Genomic DNA, 16300 nt, shown 5'->3' with positions numbered 1-16300 from the left:
ATATATATTTATATAAATTTTAAATATGATTTATCTATTCAAACATATTTTATATATATATATATATATATAATTTATTATAAGTTTTGACTACACATAATAAATATTTAGCCTATATATTATATAGACTAAAATACTAATTAAAAATATAAAAGAAATTTATGTATAAGTAATTTTAAAATTTAATAATGATTATTTATAATTAATAAAAAAATTAATTTACTGTTTATAATTAGAATTGAAAGTAGAAAATAATAAATTATAAATATTGAATAAAATCTAATGATATTAAATGAAAAATAGAGTAAATAATAGATATATCATTCATAAATAATAGAAATATAATAAAGAATATAAATTTTATAATATTAAAATAAATAATATAATATTAGTGATGTATTAAAAAAACAGTTAAAAATTAAATAAATGAAAGACAAAGTTGTATATTTATATGTATTGTATAAAAAATATATTAAATAATAAACCATATAAATTATTTACCGAAAAATGTTTCTATTATATAAGTTTATTATTTATTAATTTTAAATTATATTTAAATTATTTACCGAAAAATGTATCTATAATGTTATTTAATGCTACTATTATTTTTACCAATTAATTCAAGGAATATTTTTAATATAAATTTAATTTTATTACATTATATATTAATGAAAACTAACTTTCTTATTTATTTTTATTAATTATTGATAAATTAATTAATTAATTTTAATATAAAAGATTGGAAGAAATAATAAATAAAATTTAAATTACTAAAACATTTTAACTGAATAAGTTAAATATTATGTATCTAAATATTATGTATAAATCATTTGTAGATATCTTGATATATGATACTGATGACTTTCATTATTGCATACGAAGGTATTTGAGAACCACGAAGAGGTAGAGATGCCGAAGGAGGCAAAATCTCATTTGTTGAAGAGTTTTTACGTTAATAAGGTTAAAATATATTTTTAGTTATCATAATTTTACTTATTTTATTTTTTATAATTTAAAATATATTTTTAAATTTTTTTTTAATTTAAAATAGATATTTTTAATTTATATTTACAAATTTTTAATCATTTTAGTTTTTGTTATTAATCTTTTTTTTTTTAATATGATAGAGATATTAATTCAACTTTATATATTTTATGTTAAATTTATTTTATTGAATTTGCCTTAAGTCAAGTATGTAAATATTTTGTACTATTTTTATGTCCTAATATAGGAAGCTTGTTATTGAAATAATTTTTTTACCTTCACAAAATTTAAAATATCTATATATTATGTCAATATAAAATGAATAATATTAAAAAAATTAATGATAGAGATAAAAAAATTTAAACAATTATAAGTATAAAGATTAAAAAAAACTTATCTTAAACTATACAAAATAAAAAGAATGGAAAAAAAAAAAAAAATATATATATATATATATATATATATATATAAATATAAATTAGAAGAATCTATTTTAAATTATAAAAATTAAAGATAAAATAAGTATAATTATAAAACTAAAAAAATATTTATACTTAGTAATAATAATGCAGTGATCTAAATTTCCTGAATTGCTTCCGCTTTCATTCATTTATTATTTATTCATCTGCTGAGCTGTTTTGTAGATAATAGTGAGCATGGCGCAAAGGAAGATTGAAAATGACGAGCATGGTGCAGAAGAAAGAAGGTTGAACATCGATGCAGATAGATAGATATAATTTGAAAATGATGAAATTAATGCAGATAGATACAAGTTGAAAAATAATGATGAAATTAATGCAGATACAAGCTGAAAAAGTATTGTGATCAGAGCAAATTTAAAATAATAATAGAAAAACTTATATGCGGTAAATAAACTATGAATTGAAGTCCATATTTAAAATTAAAGTTGTACTTCCCTCATAATAATAATAATAATAACTATTATTATTATTATTATTATATATTATTAAAGTAAAATTTATATAAAAAAAATGACAGAGAGTAAAATTTTGATTTTAATTAGAAAAAATATCTGCAATATTTTTTTATATTGTATTTATTAAGTTTCGCATCTACTAAGAAAAATACTTATTATTATTAATTTTTTTTATTTTTAATGTATTTCTTATTTCTCCGTGTATTTATCTATATATATGATTTTGTGTTAATGTATATTGGACCGGATTAACATTATTTAATACAAATGGGCTCAAGTAACCCAATATAACTAATTTACCGGCATTCCATTGGCACCGGCCTCTTAGCTGTTTTTTCTTTTTTGTAATTTTATTGATAAATGTATTTCTTTCAAACTAATTTTTGAAAAATATTTACTGTCAAAACATATTTTTTTGAAAAGTATTTCTAAAAAGTACAGCTAACATTAAATGAAGTAGTTTTGTAATACTATAGAAAATAATTTCCGTAAAGTGATTATGTTCAAATATATAATAGAAACTATCTTTTATAATGTAACTAATTTAGTTAATATATATTGTTTATTTGTATATTTTTGTTTAAAAAATTAATACTGATTTTTACGAGTTTAACTTATATATTATATTTTCTCATAATAGTTTATTTTTGTTTAAAAAATTAATACTGATTTTTATGAGTTGAATAACTTGAAAAATAAACTATTATGAGAAAATATAATATATAAGTTAGATACAAATTAAATTATTGAACCAAAATCAAGTAAAATAATCAAACAAAAAAATTATGTTTGATATTTACAACCGGTGTCAGTTTTTCTTGTGCGATGTTCAATTTGTCCCTCATGTTTACCAAACATTAATCCCCTCAATGAACATCCTCTCAAAGGAAGCATGAACTGAAGTAGCTTAAAATATTCTCAAATTATTCCTAAAATAAAATTTACATAATTAAGCATCATAAAAGTGTGACGTAATAAACAAAAATATTTATGAATTTATTTGACAAGCATAAAGAATCACTCAAAACTAGACTCTACTACACACCTGTAGGGAGTTGTACTAGTACTTTTGGAGAACCTCCCTTTCAATTGTACTACACACCTAAAGGGAGTTGTACTAATACTTACGGATGTGAGGGTATGAGGTATGGATGGAAAATATAGCAGAAACAATGATAATGAATGTATATCTTTACACAATTGATTCAATTGCATGTGATATCCTCTAATGACATGGTCATGGTAGCAAACTTTTTAATAAGTTGGGATTAAGTGTTGAAGATCTCACATTAATTAGTGATATGATTAAATTAATATATATATATATATATATATATATATATAAAAGTAAAGAACAATTTTTACCAAACTAATTTTACAATGTTGAATTAGACTCTTAACACATTTTTTAAAATAATATCAAAATTTATTTTAATAATTTTTATTATTAAACTCCCAACTACACTATTATCGGGATCATTATCAAATTATTTACATATATTCAATGCTAGAAACTTTATGCTTAAGATGTTTAGTAACATATGCTATTAGCAATTGTGAATTATTAGATGCTTGAAGAAGAAAATGTTAGGAAAAAACTTTGAACTTATTCTTCAGTGTCTCACATAACCATGTTACATAAACAAGCTAGGATAAAAGAATAACATTTGTGGCTGGCCTATATGATAACATTACACAATTTCATCTCATACAAATTTAAGAAGACATATCATAGCACCACTACTTTCATCTTTATTTTACTTATACAATAAATAATATATAGTTAATGGTCGACGCATACTTACATAAATAAATAAAAAATGAGAGATCAAATTTACAAGAATGGTGATAATATATAAGAGACTATACAGTTAATGCACATCCTATTACTAACTAATTTGAGATAGATTTAAATTTAACTGTAGAACCAAATTAATTGAATTAGTAGAATAATTACGTTTGAAAAAAGGGAAAAAAGGGTGAGAGACAAAATTCATAAAATGGAGAAAGAATGAGAAGTAAAACCTTGATTGTTTATGAGACAAGTATATATGTACATCAATTCAATTTGTTGAGTTGAATCCCCACCCCTAGAGACGTATCGTCATTTTCCTTCACATGCATATACAAAACGTACGATGGCTGCGTCTCTATTACTATTCTGTGTGAGTTGGATGATAATAATTAATGGCCATACTTGACCAATGGCCCAAAATAACATTGTATTGTGACTGGCCCCACTAATTTTTGCTTACCCTTACAATTGAATATTGGATCACGTACATATCTATGTAATTTACTATACCACATATATGCTGTATTTGTTTCCCTGCTCTTTGATTTGTTTACAACCAAACCCCGTTTTCATCAATTCGCTTTCAGAAATGGAGATAGAACAAGAAGCAAGTAGGAATGAAAAGAGTGTTGGTGAGTGTGGTGATGAAATGATGAGAGTTTGTGATGATAAGAGAAGGATGTATTATGTTGTGTGGGAAGATTTAAGTGTTGTAGTTCCAAACTTTGGGAATGAACACACAAAGAGGTTGCTGAATGGGTTGAGTGGATATGCTGAACCAAACAGAATCATGGCTATCATGGGTCCTTCTGGCTCCGGAAAATCTACTCTTCTTGATGCTTTGGCAGGTCTCTCTCTCCCTATATCATTGCAAGTGTCTGCATGTTTTTTTTTGTTTTCTACCTGTATACCATTTTCTTGCCAAAAGATTCTCTTTAATTTCGTGTTTGGTTTTAATATCAAAGAACCTAGTACCTAAATAAGTATATGCTATACTTCTATAACTTAAACAACCCTTTAGCTTTGTTTAATAACCGTGATCTGCACCATGGCACGTAAGATTTTTGTTTCCCGTTCCACGCACTTTTGATTAATTATCATTAGTTTCCCTTTTAAAACTTATTACATATGTCTTCATATTTAGTCTTGTCTTTTCTTTTATTATAAGAAAAGTTTGAATTAATATTCTTGTTGAGGTCATGGTTATGACTTATTATGTGTTTCAAGTCACCCAATGTGAGAATGCAGTACCAAAAATAGAATTTTTAAGGTGAATTTTGGATCAGAAGACCGAGAACTCACAACTAGAGGAAAAGAAAACTAGGGAGAGAAACTTTTCTGTAGTTTGGAAGCACAAATGAAAAAGAATGGGAAAATGGAAGTAAATAACTACGTGATCTAGTTCTAACCAATTTTTTCTCTTTAGAAAAATATGGGCTCACTTTTTCATCCATTCCACTCTCATTTTATTTTTCTTTCTTTCTCGTTATTCCTCCTCATATCATTTGTCATATTTATAACTTTTTCTTTCTGATGTCTTTATTTTTTCTCTATTTCTTTTCTACTCATGCACCCTAAAAATGAATTGTATATTCAACAATACCTTTTTTTCATTACATCCTGATAAAAGTTGCTCAAATAAAAACATAGGTTAAAAAGTTTATGATGAATTTAAACCTAACTAAACTCTAAAAATTATTAAAAACTCTTATAATTATATATATTATTTTAGCTATATATGTGAGATCTCCATTAATAACTTAAAAAGAGTGAAAATAAAAAGAGGTGCGAAGAAAATATTGAAAGATATTGGTATGAAAAAATCATAATAAGTCCATCATGATGTCCATTCCAATCAAAGGACCAAGGGACATGTGCCCTTTCAAACTAATTAATTAGTAAATGTCATGACAACTTTTAAGTATATAGTAATAATAAAGGTCTAAAAGGATGAAGTGTGCCCTAAATTAGTTAACATATATAATCATACATGTATTTTCAGTAAACATGAATAACTTAATAAATATCTCTAAAGAGATAAATAACGTCCTAAAAAATATACAAAATAGGATAATGCTATCAGTCATTTATAATAATTATATATGAATATGATCTCCATGATAAACACTTCTCAACACATATTATCTCTTTTTATCACATTATATTTTATATTATAGTTATAGTATTTTTTTTCTTTTCTTTTTCTTTCCTCCTCAAAAATGTTAAGTAAGTAGCATGGTGATGTAGATTCATAACATAAGGCTAAAAATGAGCAATGGAAAATTAGCTATTTGGTTTACCGACAGTCCGACACACAGTCCCCATTTATTTATTACAACGCTTGAAAAGGCAAAATTTCTTTATAGCCAAATGTGCCTTAGCGAACGTGAAATTATTATATAGTAATGAGAGTACGTAGTACTATCAATCTCTATGCAGATTATTAATTATTGTTTTTCGTAAATAAAAAATGGAATTATGTAATAAGTTTTCCTTCATTAACATCTATCAACAACAATAAAATTAAGTATGATTTAATTTTCGACTATTCTATCTTTTATTTTAATTAATTTTTATGTGACACGTAATTAAATTTAATCATTTTGAAAAATAATAATAATAAAATTTGATTATCACGTAGAAATTAATAAAAATTATGGACACGTAATAATTGTATACCTTAAAATATAATTAACAATGAAGTATACTTCACTTAAGTAAAGTACATAAGTTATTGTAATCTTGTTTAGTATTGAATTTGGTTTCATAGATAAAAAATATATATAAAATAATTGTTAATAAATAAATGTTCATCCTATGACCCCATCCTTATCTTATACGGAAAACTCATTAATTCTTTTGCGTACAATTTAGTAACAATATCTACCTTTGGTAGGAGGATTGAATGTTCGATTATTTTCACGATCGACTTTGGTTAACAAAATAAACTTAAAATTGCTTTTGTTTATTTCTTATTTTCAAATGTTTGTATAAAAAATAATTTTAAAAAATCACAATTTTTTATACATAACTTTGAAAAGACATAAATTAAAAAAGAAACATTTTCTTAATTAAACAATGCTTAAAATGGAAAATAAATGTAAAATCATTTTATCATCCTCAGCCATACATGCTTGTAGATCCATGAATGTTTGGAAATTGGGTAGGAACAAATGAACTTGTAAGCTAGCCGCTTGCTATTTTTCAGTTTCTTGTTTATTATGAATAAAGCTCCACTAATTATAAGAAAAATCATTGCATGGTTTGAAATCACCAATGTCTATGAATTAAAGTCGATCGCTAGGTGACATGTAAGTGGATATTATATTAACTTCTTTTTTTTTTGTAAATTTAAAAAAAAAAATCAAAAGAAGATTGGCAAGGACCATATGTATTATCATATGAGAAATTTTACAGTACCGTTAAAAATTTAAAGGGTTTTGAAACTTTTTTTATGTTTAAAAAAATTGTGAATATTTGATATTTTAGAATAATTTAATTATATTTATTATTTTCTTAAAATTCTTAATATATATACATATATATATATATATATATATATATATATATATATTACGATTTTTCATATTTATATATAAATTTTGAGAAACAAATTGGATAAAAAAAATTCACAAAATCTTCCTTTATTTCAGCAAATAGAATTTTATTATGTTTTTTTTCAAAGTTATTTTGATTTTTACAAAATGATTTAAAATATTTGGACTAGTATTTAATAAGAAAAAAGAATAAATTAATTACTTAAATTACCTATTTGTCAATAACACATACTTAATGCAGAGGGAAAAAAGTAAAAGAAAAAAGAAAAAAAAAATACATTTTAAGTCATTAATTTGTATTGATTTTAAAAATTGACTGTATCAAAACATCTTAATTTAAAATGATACTTTAGCAACTCTCATATCATATATTTTGAACTATATAATAATTTAATATAATGCAAATTTAATCTCGATTCATTGCAGGAAGACTCTCTAGAAACGTTATCATGTCTGGAAACGTGCTTTTAAATGGAAAGAAGAGGAGATTAGACTATGGAGTTGTAGTAAGTCTAAGTAAATACTAACTCTACATTCCAGTTTAAATTTGGTATATTGTTATACTGGTATTTGGCCTTTTATTGAATTTGCATGGATAATAAAAGAAGGCGCTATGCAAATGACATTTTTCCAATTTATCAAACTGTTACTTTATTTTTTGTTGATTAGCTTGTTAATGTCCTCATCATAGAAATTTTTTATCTATCTATATAGGCTTATGTGACCCAAGAAGACACATTGCTGGGAACACTAACAGTGAGAGAGACAATATCTTACTCAGCCAATCTAAGGCTCCCATCTAGCATGAGCAAAGAAGAGGTGAATGACTTGATAGAGGGAACAATCATGGAAATGGGTCTTCAAGAGTGTGCTGATAGGCTTATAGGGAATTGGCATTTGAGAGGCATAAGCGGTGGAGAAAAGAAAAGACTAAGCATAGCACTTGAAATCCTCACAAGGCCTTCCCTCTTGTTCCTTGATGAACCCACCAGCGGTTTGGACAGTGCCTCAGCATATTTTGTTGCTCAAACTTTGAGAAACATAGCTCATGATGGCAAGACTGTTATCTCTTCTATACATCAGCCAAGTAGTGAAGTTTTCTCACTCTTTGACCATCTCTTTCTTCTTTCTGGAGGTCAAACTATTTACTTTGGAGCAGCACAAAAGGCAGTTGAGGTACATTTCTAAAAAAACGTGTGATATACAAAGGGTGCATTGGATTTGCCTATGTTTTAATGTGTTTGGTTTGGTGTTAGTGAATCAGATGAAAGATGAAAAGAAGGCTCAAGTTAGTTATTCATAGGAAACGTGAATTTAAATAACTTGCTTGGCTAATAACTAACATAACTCATTAACTAAAAGTCAACTTACACTAAAAGAAACAGAATCTAACTGAATAACTGCAAAGAAGCTAATAAAAACAGAGAGATAGCATTTCGTAGAATCTGTCAACATGTTAGTGTGCTAGAAATTTTCAAGTTAGAATTTTTAACTTTGCTCTTGTGCCTCTCCGATATATGTTCCAATGCAAATTGTTGTGTTTTGATATAACAACCTTGCGATTCTTAATAGGTTAAAACCTGCATTTATAAATTATCCATCTATATATTTCCACAGTTCTTTGCCACAGCGGGATTCCCATGTCCAAGCAGAAGAAATCCTTCAGATCATTTCCTCCGTTGTATTAATTCAGATTTTGACGCTGTCACGACCACTATGTCCCAAAGAACTCATGTATATATCTCTAACAATTTGTTTTATCAATACATTCACAAGTTTCATAATTATTTGTCAATTTTACTTATTTCCTTCTTTCTCCATTTTTATTTTTTTAGTTCTGACTATTAATGTAATATTTTTCCTCCTTCCCTTGAAATCTCTTCCTTTAAAATTCGTTCCTCTCACTATCTTCGCTGTATACAGGAAGGAATATCATTAACGGGGTCATTATCAACTGCAGAAATCAAAGCAATACTCATAGAGAAATACAGATGGTCAGAGCACGCAACCACCGCAAGAGCAAGAATCAAAGAAATCTCAAACATTCATGTAAGTAGCCATTTACTCAGAACACGTTATAATTGCTAACTGTTGTTCACAGAACATAAAAGGGTCACGTAATATCAATTCTTTGTATGAGCTGAAAATGTTACAGCTAGTTAGACTATGAAAGAAAATAATTATTAGGAAATAACAGTGACCGTGGGTCGTCAGAAACATATTTTGTGGGATGGTGGTGGCCCTTTAGATTACAGGAATTAATGTTATTACAGGAAGGACGTGATGTTGAACGTAAAAGCAAATGCGAAGCAAAATGGTGGAAGCAACTATCAACGCTGACTCGTAGATCTATGGTGAACATGTCAAGAGATGTGGGATACTACTGGATAAGGATAGCTGTCTATGTTGTCTTATCTTTGTGTGTTGGAACAATCTTTCATGGAGTTGGATTGAGTTATAGAGACATTTTTGCGAGAGGATCATGTGCTGCTTTTATATCAGGCTTCATGTCATTCATGTCCATAGGGGGTTTCCCGTCTTTCATAGAAGAAGTGAAGGTATCAAATGTTTGACACAACTTTAACTAGTTCAAAACATGGGGAAACGGTTATGGCATTAATTAAGTTTTTGATCAGTGCGTTTTTTATCAGTGCTTAACTTTTGCCCCCATCCTGATAGGTGTTCTACAAAGAAAGACTGAATGGGTATTATGGCGTTGGCGTCTACATTCTATCAAATTTTCTCTCTTCCTTTCCCTTTGTAGCAGGGATGTCCATTTTAACGGGGACAATAACCTATTATATGGTTAATGGGTCTCATTCAGAATTTTCACATTTGTTGTATATCTGTCTGGATCTTATGGGCTCCATAGCGGTTGTGGAGAGCTCCATGATGATTATAGCTTCACTGGTTCCCAACTTCCTCATGGGATTGATAATTGGAGCGGGATATGTTGTAAGTGTAATCCAATATATATATATATATATATAAGCCCATTTTTCATTGAAAATCTTTTGTTGCTGATTGAAGTACTTGTGCAGGGTGTTTTGATGATGACTTGTGGCTATTTCCGTCCGATCCCTGATCTTCCCAAAATCTTCTGGCGCTACCCAGTATCATACATCAATTATGGCGCATGGGGATTGCAGGTAGAAAGTTCATAAATCATAACGCCTAGGAACCTCACCATTCTCCAATAACATACAAAATCTAAAGTTCATGATCCAACTGACAACTAAATAGTTTATATATCTAAACTTGTTAACAAATCAAAATATAATTTTCCAATCACAACTTCTAATGCTTTAGTTGACAAGCGCGATTTGTTGAGCTTACTTACTGATCATGGGGAATGCAGGGAGAATACAAGAATGACTTGATTGGGAAAGAGTTTGATCCTTTAGAACCTGGGGACCCAAAACTGAAAGGAGAAATCATTCTCAAAACCATGCTCGGCATTCAAGCTGATAATTCAAAGTGGTGGGACTTAGCTGCAGTCATAATCATCCTCATATCGCTTAGAGTTCTTTTCTTTCTTATTCTGAAATTTAAGGAGAGAGCTGCACCTTTCCTTTATGGTATCTACGCCAAGCAAACACTGCACCGTATTAAGAAGCGACCTTCGTTCAGGAAAGCACCATCTTTCCCTTCAAAGCGTCACCAGTCACCACATCCCTTGTCTTCTCAAGAGGGTCTCAACTCCCCTATTCATTAGAACCATCATTGCTGATACAAACACAAGAATCACATCATACCCCGAACATTATTGTATATTGGGGAATACTTTGTTTTGACATTATAAACATAAGAACGGGAACACGTAGTATTATGGTTTCAGGTCAGGTATACAACGTAGTCAAGGGTACCAAAGGCCGAATCTCAATAGGAACAGATAAATTAAAGAAAAATATATATAAAAAAAAAGTTGTGGCTAGTAGTGTCCCATAACGTTCTGTAGAAGTTATTTCTACTTGCCAGTTCACTGTTTACTGCTAGCACAGGATAGTGATGGCTACTGAAATTGGTCTTCGCCTACTCCCTATTCCAGACTATTGCCCATTGGACACAGCACGAAAAGCACATGAATAATGGAATCAAGGTTTCCACAGTAGCAGATGTTGAGTTACTTCCATTCCACTTATAGCTCTTCTTCTCACTTTGGTGTTTAGTCAGCCAACATGGGCCAACCAAACAAAACCTCAGCGTTAAGGAGCTTCAATTTTTGAGATTTTTCCCAATAGGATCCGGGTAGTCAGAGTTCCCGTTATGCATTTTACAATAGGCACTATTAACACTAAACCAACCCTAGCCTTGATACCTTACAAGAGGGATATCATTAGATTACCACGTGAGCATAGGCTTGCTCGTTGTTATTTCCTTTGGGGGGAAGTGACCAGACAAAGGATTTGCGGATGATACTGACATTACGTATCTCCAATAGAACAATATTAAGACAACACCAAAGGAAGAAACTACAATACATATGATTGAACACATGAAATTTTTTTATGTATTTCACGTAGCCAATTTCTCTCTTTCAGAAGTTTACACCACTAATCTAAATGTTTGTGAATCAATTTTACTACCAACTAAACATTGAAGTAGAATATGAAGCCATCCATCTGTGCATATGAACTTAACAATAAATGCAACCCTCGTCACTCTTTCTAGGATTTCTTCTCATTAGCCTCTCCAATTTCAACTCGATTGTCAAAACCATGATAAGGAACTTCAATCATTGGCCTGGGAATAGGCCGTTCATTGAAATCCTCAGGAAAGCATTCAAAGTCAGGACCAAAGTTGAACTTGACTGTGCAGTTTGGTTCATTGGGAAGAGTAAACATTGAAGCAGCAGGATAGTAACGGCCACCTTGAAGATCCTTGAAAGCTACACCTTGGCATATGCCATTTTTAAAGAATGATATCTCACTTCCTGCACAGAGAATAGAATATTCGGAAGCAAGTTAATATTTACAAATTGGATGCATAAAGTACAACTTGCATTACAGCAAGGGAAATTCAAAGTTTGTACTACAATGGAACAATAATCACAATCAAGCCAATTTCCTGCTAATTGGGGTCATATAAATGATCAAATAATATCATTGTAAATTATGTACTATATGCAAGCAAGCAGATATTAAATGTCAACAGCATTTTCAATTGTCGGAGCATGACTAATGATGGGCTCTGACAATCTGATTTGCTATGAAGGTTCCCGAGTCACTGACAAGCACCCCTAACTTCCACTCTGATAGAACAGCAATTGATAAAGTAATAAAATATAATATTGAACTCTGAAATCACACATAATATAGCAGTACACTTGCCGTCTCGGAGACAAAAGTCTCCTACAGACAGTATTTCTGTTCACAAACTACAAATAACTTCACAGAGCATAATCACACAACCTCCTATCAGATATATACTCCTAAATCCTAATAAATAACTACCAGCAGTTAGCATCTACACATAACTGTCATCCTGCAGTTTCTAATACAGAAGTAACTACCAGCCATTATTTCTTACACATAATCGTCATCCTGGAGTTTGTAAACCGTTTTGCAAAATGATGTCCCTCCAGCCTCCTCTCCAATTGGCTGTTGCCCAATAAGAAGTATTTAAATGTAGCTCAATGTTTGACCTAGCTTAGCTTTTCTTGGGCTTCTCTTCTCATTAAAGCAAAAACTCCTCCAATTAGCTTCTATAGAAGCTCTATTTTTTGGCCTTTTGTTCATTAAAAAAAAATAAATACTATCTTTTGAGCTTTTGTCATTTAAAAATTAAAGCAAAAAAACTACTATTTATTTTTAGGATCTACGTATGTCCATATCCAAATTCCAAATATAGCACATCCATGATCAGTCCAATCAACAAGATTTGAGCTCGGAAGAATGAAATAACACAGTTTAGTAGTTTGAATTGTACTGAGACATTGTTCTCAAATGACCATTTACCTGAATGAAAATGGAGGAGGCATAAGAGAATTTCCTCATTTTCCAGTTCTGTGCATAACTCTAACACATGTTTACCAAATTTTAGATGATGTTTTGGTGTTTCTACTTACTCTTGTTACAGTAAAAAAAAATGAATAAAAAGACATGAAAACCTTATGGTCAAATTTCACTCATTTCTGCTACATGTTTCTTGACTGAAAAGGGTGGAAATTTTGAACAAATTTTCTCATCTCTGTTTCTATCTTCTCTCTCAAGTTTTGTCTCTGTCATCTTTTTTGTTTGTTTTCTCTCCGGAGGCTCTAGTCTCTGTTTTATTAAATCTCAGACACTGTTTCTGGCCGCTTCCATAATAAATGTGTCTCTGTTTCTCGCTTTTTCAGTATTTCTCAGTTTCATTTATATTATGCAAATCAAACCATGTGTTTCTGACTATTTCTTGGTTTCTTCGTGTGCAAGATATCATCATCGCATGATCAGTATCTATGGTAGCCCTAATATTTCATTTTCACATGGTTTCGAGCTTTTACTAGCTAGAAAACGTTTTTATTATATTTATTGTACTTGGCAGACATAAGTTGTTAACTTCCTTTTGTCTCCATTTCACCGGTCCTTTTTGTGTATTTTACATTTTTTTAGCAAGGTTTCCTAGCTTCTGCCACTAGAAGCTTCAGCATCCATTTCGTGTCTATGACAGAATTTTGGCCACCACTTATCATTGATAAGTGATAACTTGGCAACATTGAGCTTCACATACTCTAGGACACAAAATGGAATCGTTAACCCAATCACAATCAAACAATCCCGAGATAAAAATTAGGTTGTCAAGCCAAATCTCTCCCTCCCAACACCCTAAAAACATAGACAGTCAACATGGCCCTCAAACACTAAACTAGCAACAATAATCAATCAGGCACTAGCATGTTCACTTTAAAACACTAATCACCATGCACCAAATCCAACAATCCAATCCTATTGCTCATCTAAGCCTACACATACCAATCAAAAGTTCCACAACCCTAATTGAAAAAGACAAAGCAAAATGATGAAATCCAAGTAGCAATGTTGAGTACTGACCAGGCACAACTTGGGGCGGATCCTCCTTGGAATCCTGAGCACAAACATACCGCTGGCCCTTATACCACACCATATGGGGAGCTTTGGGGGCATACTTTTCCCCATCAGGCAAATTGATATAGAAACCAATAACATCCCCTTCCTTATACCCTTCCTCTCCATACTTCTCCCTAAGAGCCTTATGAATCTTACTCCCATCAATATCCCTGTACCCGAAACTGTTCCCATCGTACCCAACCGGAGCCTGCAAATCACCCTTCTCAGTGCTCCACCCAAGGCGCGTGTGCCCACTCTCCCCCAACTTCAAAACCTTAATCTCAAAGTACCACGCGCCCTCCGCGACCCCGCGCGTGGCCCTCACCATTCTGTAACCCTTGGTGCTCCCCGCACTCATTCGATCCTCGCTCAGTTCAACCTTCTCCGCTTTGTAAACCTTCGAGAGGCAAATCTTCATCTCCGACGTGTCGTCGCTCTTGTCCGGGAACCGCGGCACCGGCGTGATCAGCACGTTGTCCTCGCCGTTCGCGTTGTTGCCGTTGTTGTTGTTGTTGCTACTGCCTTTGTTCTTCTTCTTCCCCTTCCGCGTCGACTTCGTCGCCCACACGTTGTTGTTCTTCTTCTTCGATTTCTTCGGCGCCGCGCCGTTCGCCGCCGGAGCGGCGGCCGCGGCGCCGTTAGTGTTGGCCTCCGGAGGCGCAGGAGACGGCGATTCCTCCTTCACCGCCGTCAGAGAGGAGAGCGGCTTCTGCTTCTTCGGCGGCGGTTCCTCGTCGGAGGCGTCGCCCTCGTCGCGGCCGGACTTCGGCGACTTCTTGGAGCCGTCGGAGGCGGCCTCGTCGTCGGAGAGGTCGTCGTCTGGCTCCGATCGGGCGTCGTTGGGGGGCTCGGTCGGGGTGTCGGAGGGGGGTACTGGTGGCGGCGGGAGGGGGTTCCGGTGATTCGGCGTCGGTGGCTGCGGCGGTGGTTGGTGGCGGAGGTGGTGCCTCGTCTTCTTCATCCTCTTCGTCTTTGTAAGTGGCTCGGAGGCTATCCATGGCGGAGAGTGAGGGTGGCTCCGATAAGGAGTGGAATGGAAGAAACTCACGAAAGTGAAAGTTGAGAGTAGTTAACTAGTAAAGCCCAGTGGGTTGGGCTTCTTCAGGCCCTGAAATAGCAGGCCGCAATGTGCCCATAATAAGCCCAGAAAGTTACCAACCACAGTACCAGACCTGCCCACACATGCAACATTTTATTGGTCTTTTAATTTGAATCCTAAGCAAAATCCTATGCGGGTTAAATGTGATAATTTAATATCTAAATATATTGTGGTAATTAATTTTAGGTTAAAATTTTTTTTCTTCGTGTAGTTTGGTAAAGTGTAATTTTGGTCTTCAAAATTTTTTATTATAAATTTGATCTCTAAACTTTTAAAATTAAACAATCAATTCACTATTAACATATTATTTAATATAGAATAAAAAAATTAACTTTGAATGATTTAATTTTTATCAATATAAATTTATAATGAAAATAATAAGATTCGAACACAAAACATTTATATATATCATAATGGTAAGCATGTTTTATGTTCATTTGTAGATAAATTTTTTATTTGTGAAAATCAAACTTAATATCAATGAAATTTATAACAATTCACGCACCATGCTTAAATTGAGATAAACTCCTTAATTGTTAAGTTGTAAAAAAAAATATTGTAAAAATTTGATCTCTTCATTTTAATTAAATTATGAGTGTGTATTTAAAAATATTGTATATATACACCCTGATTTTATACATTAAACTCATTAATAATTATTTTCAACATTTATGTTTTATTCTTTGTATATATGATGATGATTATTAATTTTTATTTAAAAAAATTTCTCCACTAATTTAGGTTCTTGAATTCACCACTACTTAAAACTTTAGATTGAATTTAATTGTTGTTATTCTTTATATCCTTTGTTCAAATTTACATTGAGAATAGGGGACAATTATCTGTAATCGGATCAGAATT

The 16300-nt window shown here is 31.2% G+C and overlaps 2 protein-coding genes across 3 annotated transcripts; one reads left to right on the top strand and one right to left on the bottom strand.

Annotated features, from left to right (window-relative positions):
- The first annotated feature begins 4042 nt into the window (after nucleotides 1-4042).
- LOC109798798 (ABC transporter G family member 15-like) lies at nucleotides 4043-11115 on the top strand. 2 transcript variants are annotated; one of them, XM_083061778.1, is made up of 9 exons: nucleotides 4046-4564; nucleotides 7700-7779; nucleotides 7988-8449; nucleotides 8891-9007; nucleotides 9197-9322; nucleotides 9547-9831; nucleotides 9953-10228; nucleotides 10315-10422; nucleotides 10632-11115. In XM_083061778.1, the coding sequence occupies exons 1-9, from the start codon at nucleotides 4234-4236 to the stop codon at nucleotides 10986-10988; spliced, it is 2142 nt and encodes a 713-aa protein (XP_082917904.1). In that variant the 5' UTR covers nucleotides 4046-4233; the 3' UTR covers nucleotides 10989-11115. The 2 variants fall into 2 exon arrangements, with proteins under 2 accessions (XP_082917905.1, XP_082917904.1); XM_083061779.1 differs by lacking the exon at nucleotides 8891-9007 and having other exon boundaries at nucleotides 4043-4564.
- A 645-nt stretch (nucleotides 11116-11760) lies between these two features.
- Nucleotides 11761-15388, bottom strand: TRO (histone H3K4 methyltransferase TRAUCO). The gene is made up of 2 exons (XM_083061781.1): nucleotides 14305-15388; nucleotides 11761-12206 (listed from the first exon to the last, which is right to left on the bottom strand). The coding sequence occupies exons 1-2, from the start codon at nucleotides 15299-15301 to the stop codon at nucleotides 11941-11943; spliced, it is 1263 nt and encodes a 420-aa protein (XP_082917907.1). The 5' UTR covers nucleotides 15302-15388; the 3' UTR covers nucleotides 11761-11940.
- Between the last annotated feature and the right edge of the window lie 912 nt (nucleotides 15389-16300).

Source organism: Cajanus cajan, chromosome 8 (genome assembly GCF_000230855.2).
Source record: "Cajanus cajan strain Asha chromosome 8, NIPB_CcT2T_4, whole genome shotgun sequence".
NCBI classification, from domain to species: Eukaryota; Viridiplantae; Streptophyta; class Magnoliopsida; order Fabales; family Fabaceae; genus Cajanus; species Cajanus cajan.
Note: the sequence above shows the minus strand (reverse complement) of the source record. Positions and strands in the feature narration are given on the sequence as shown.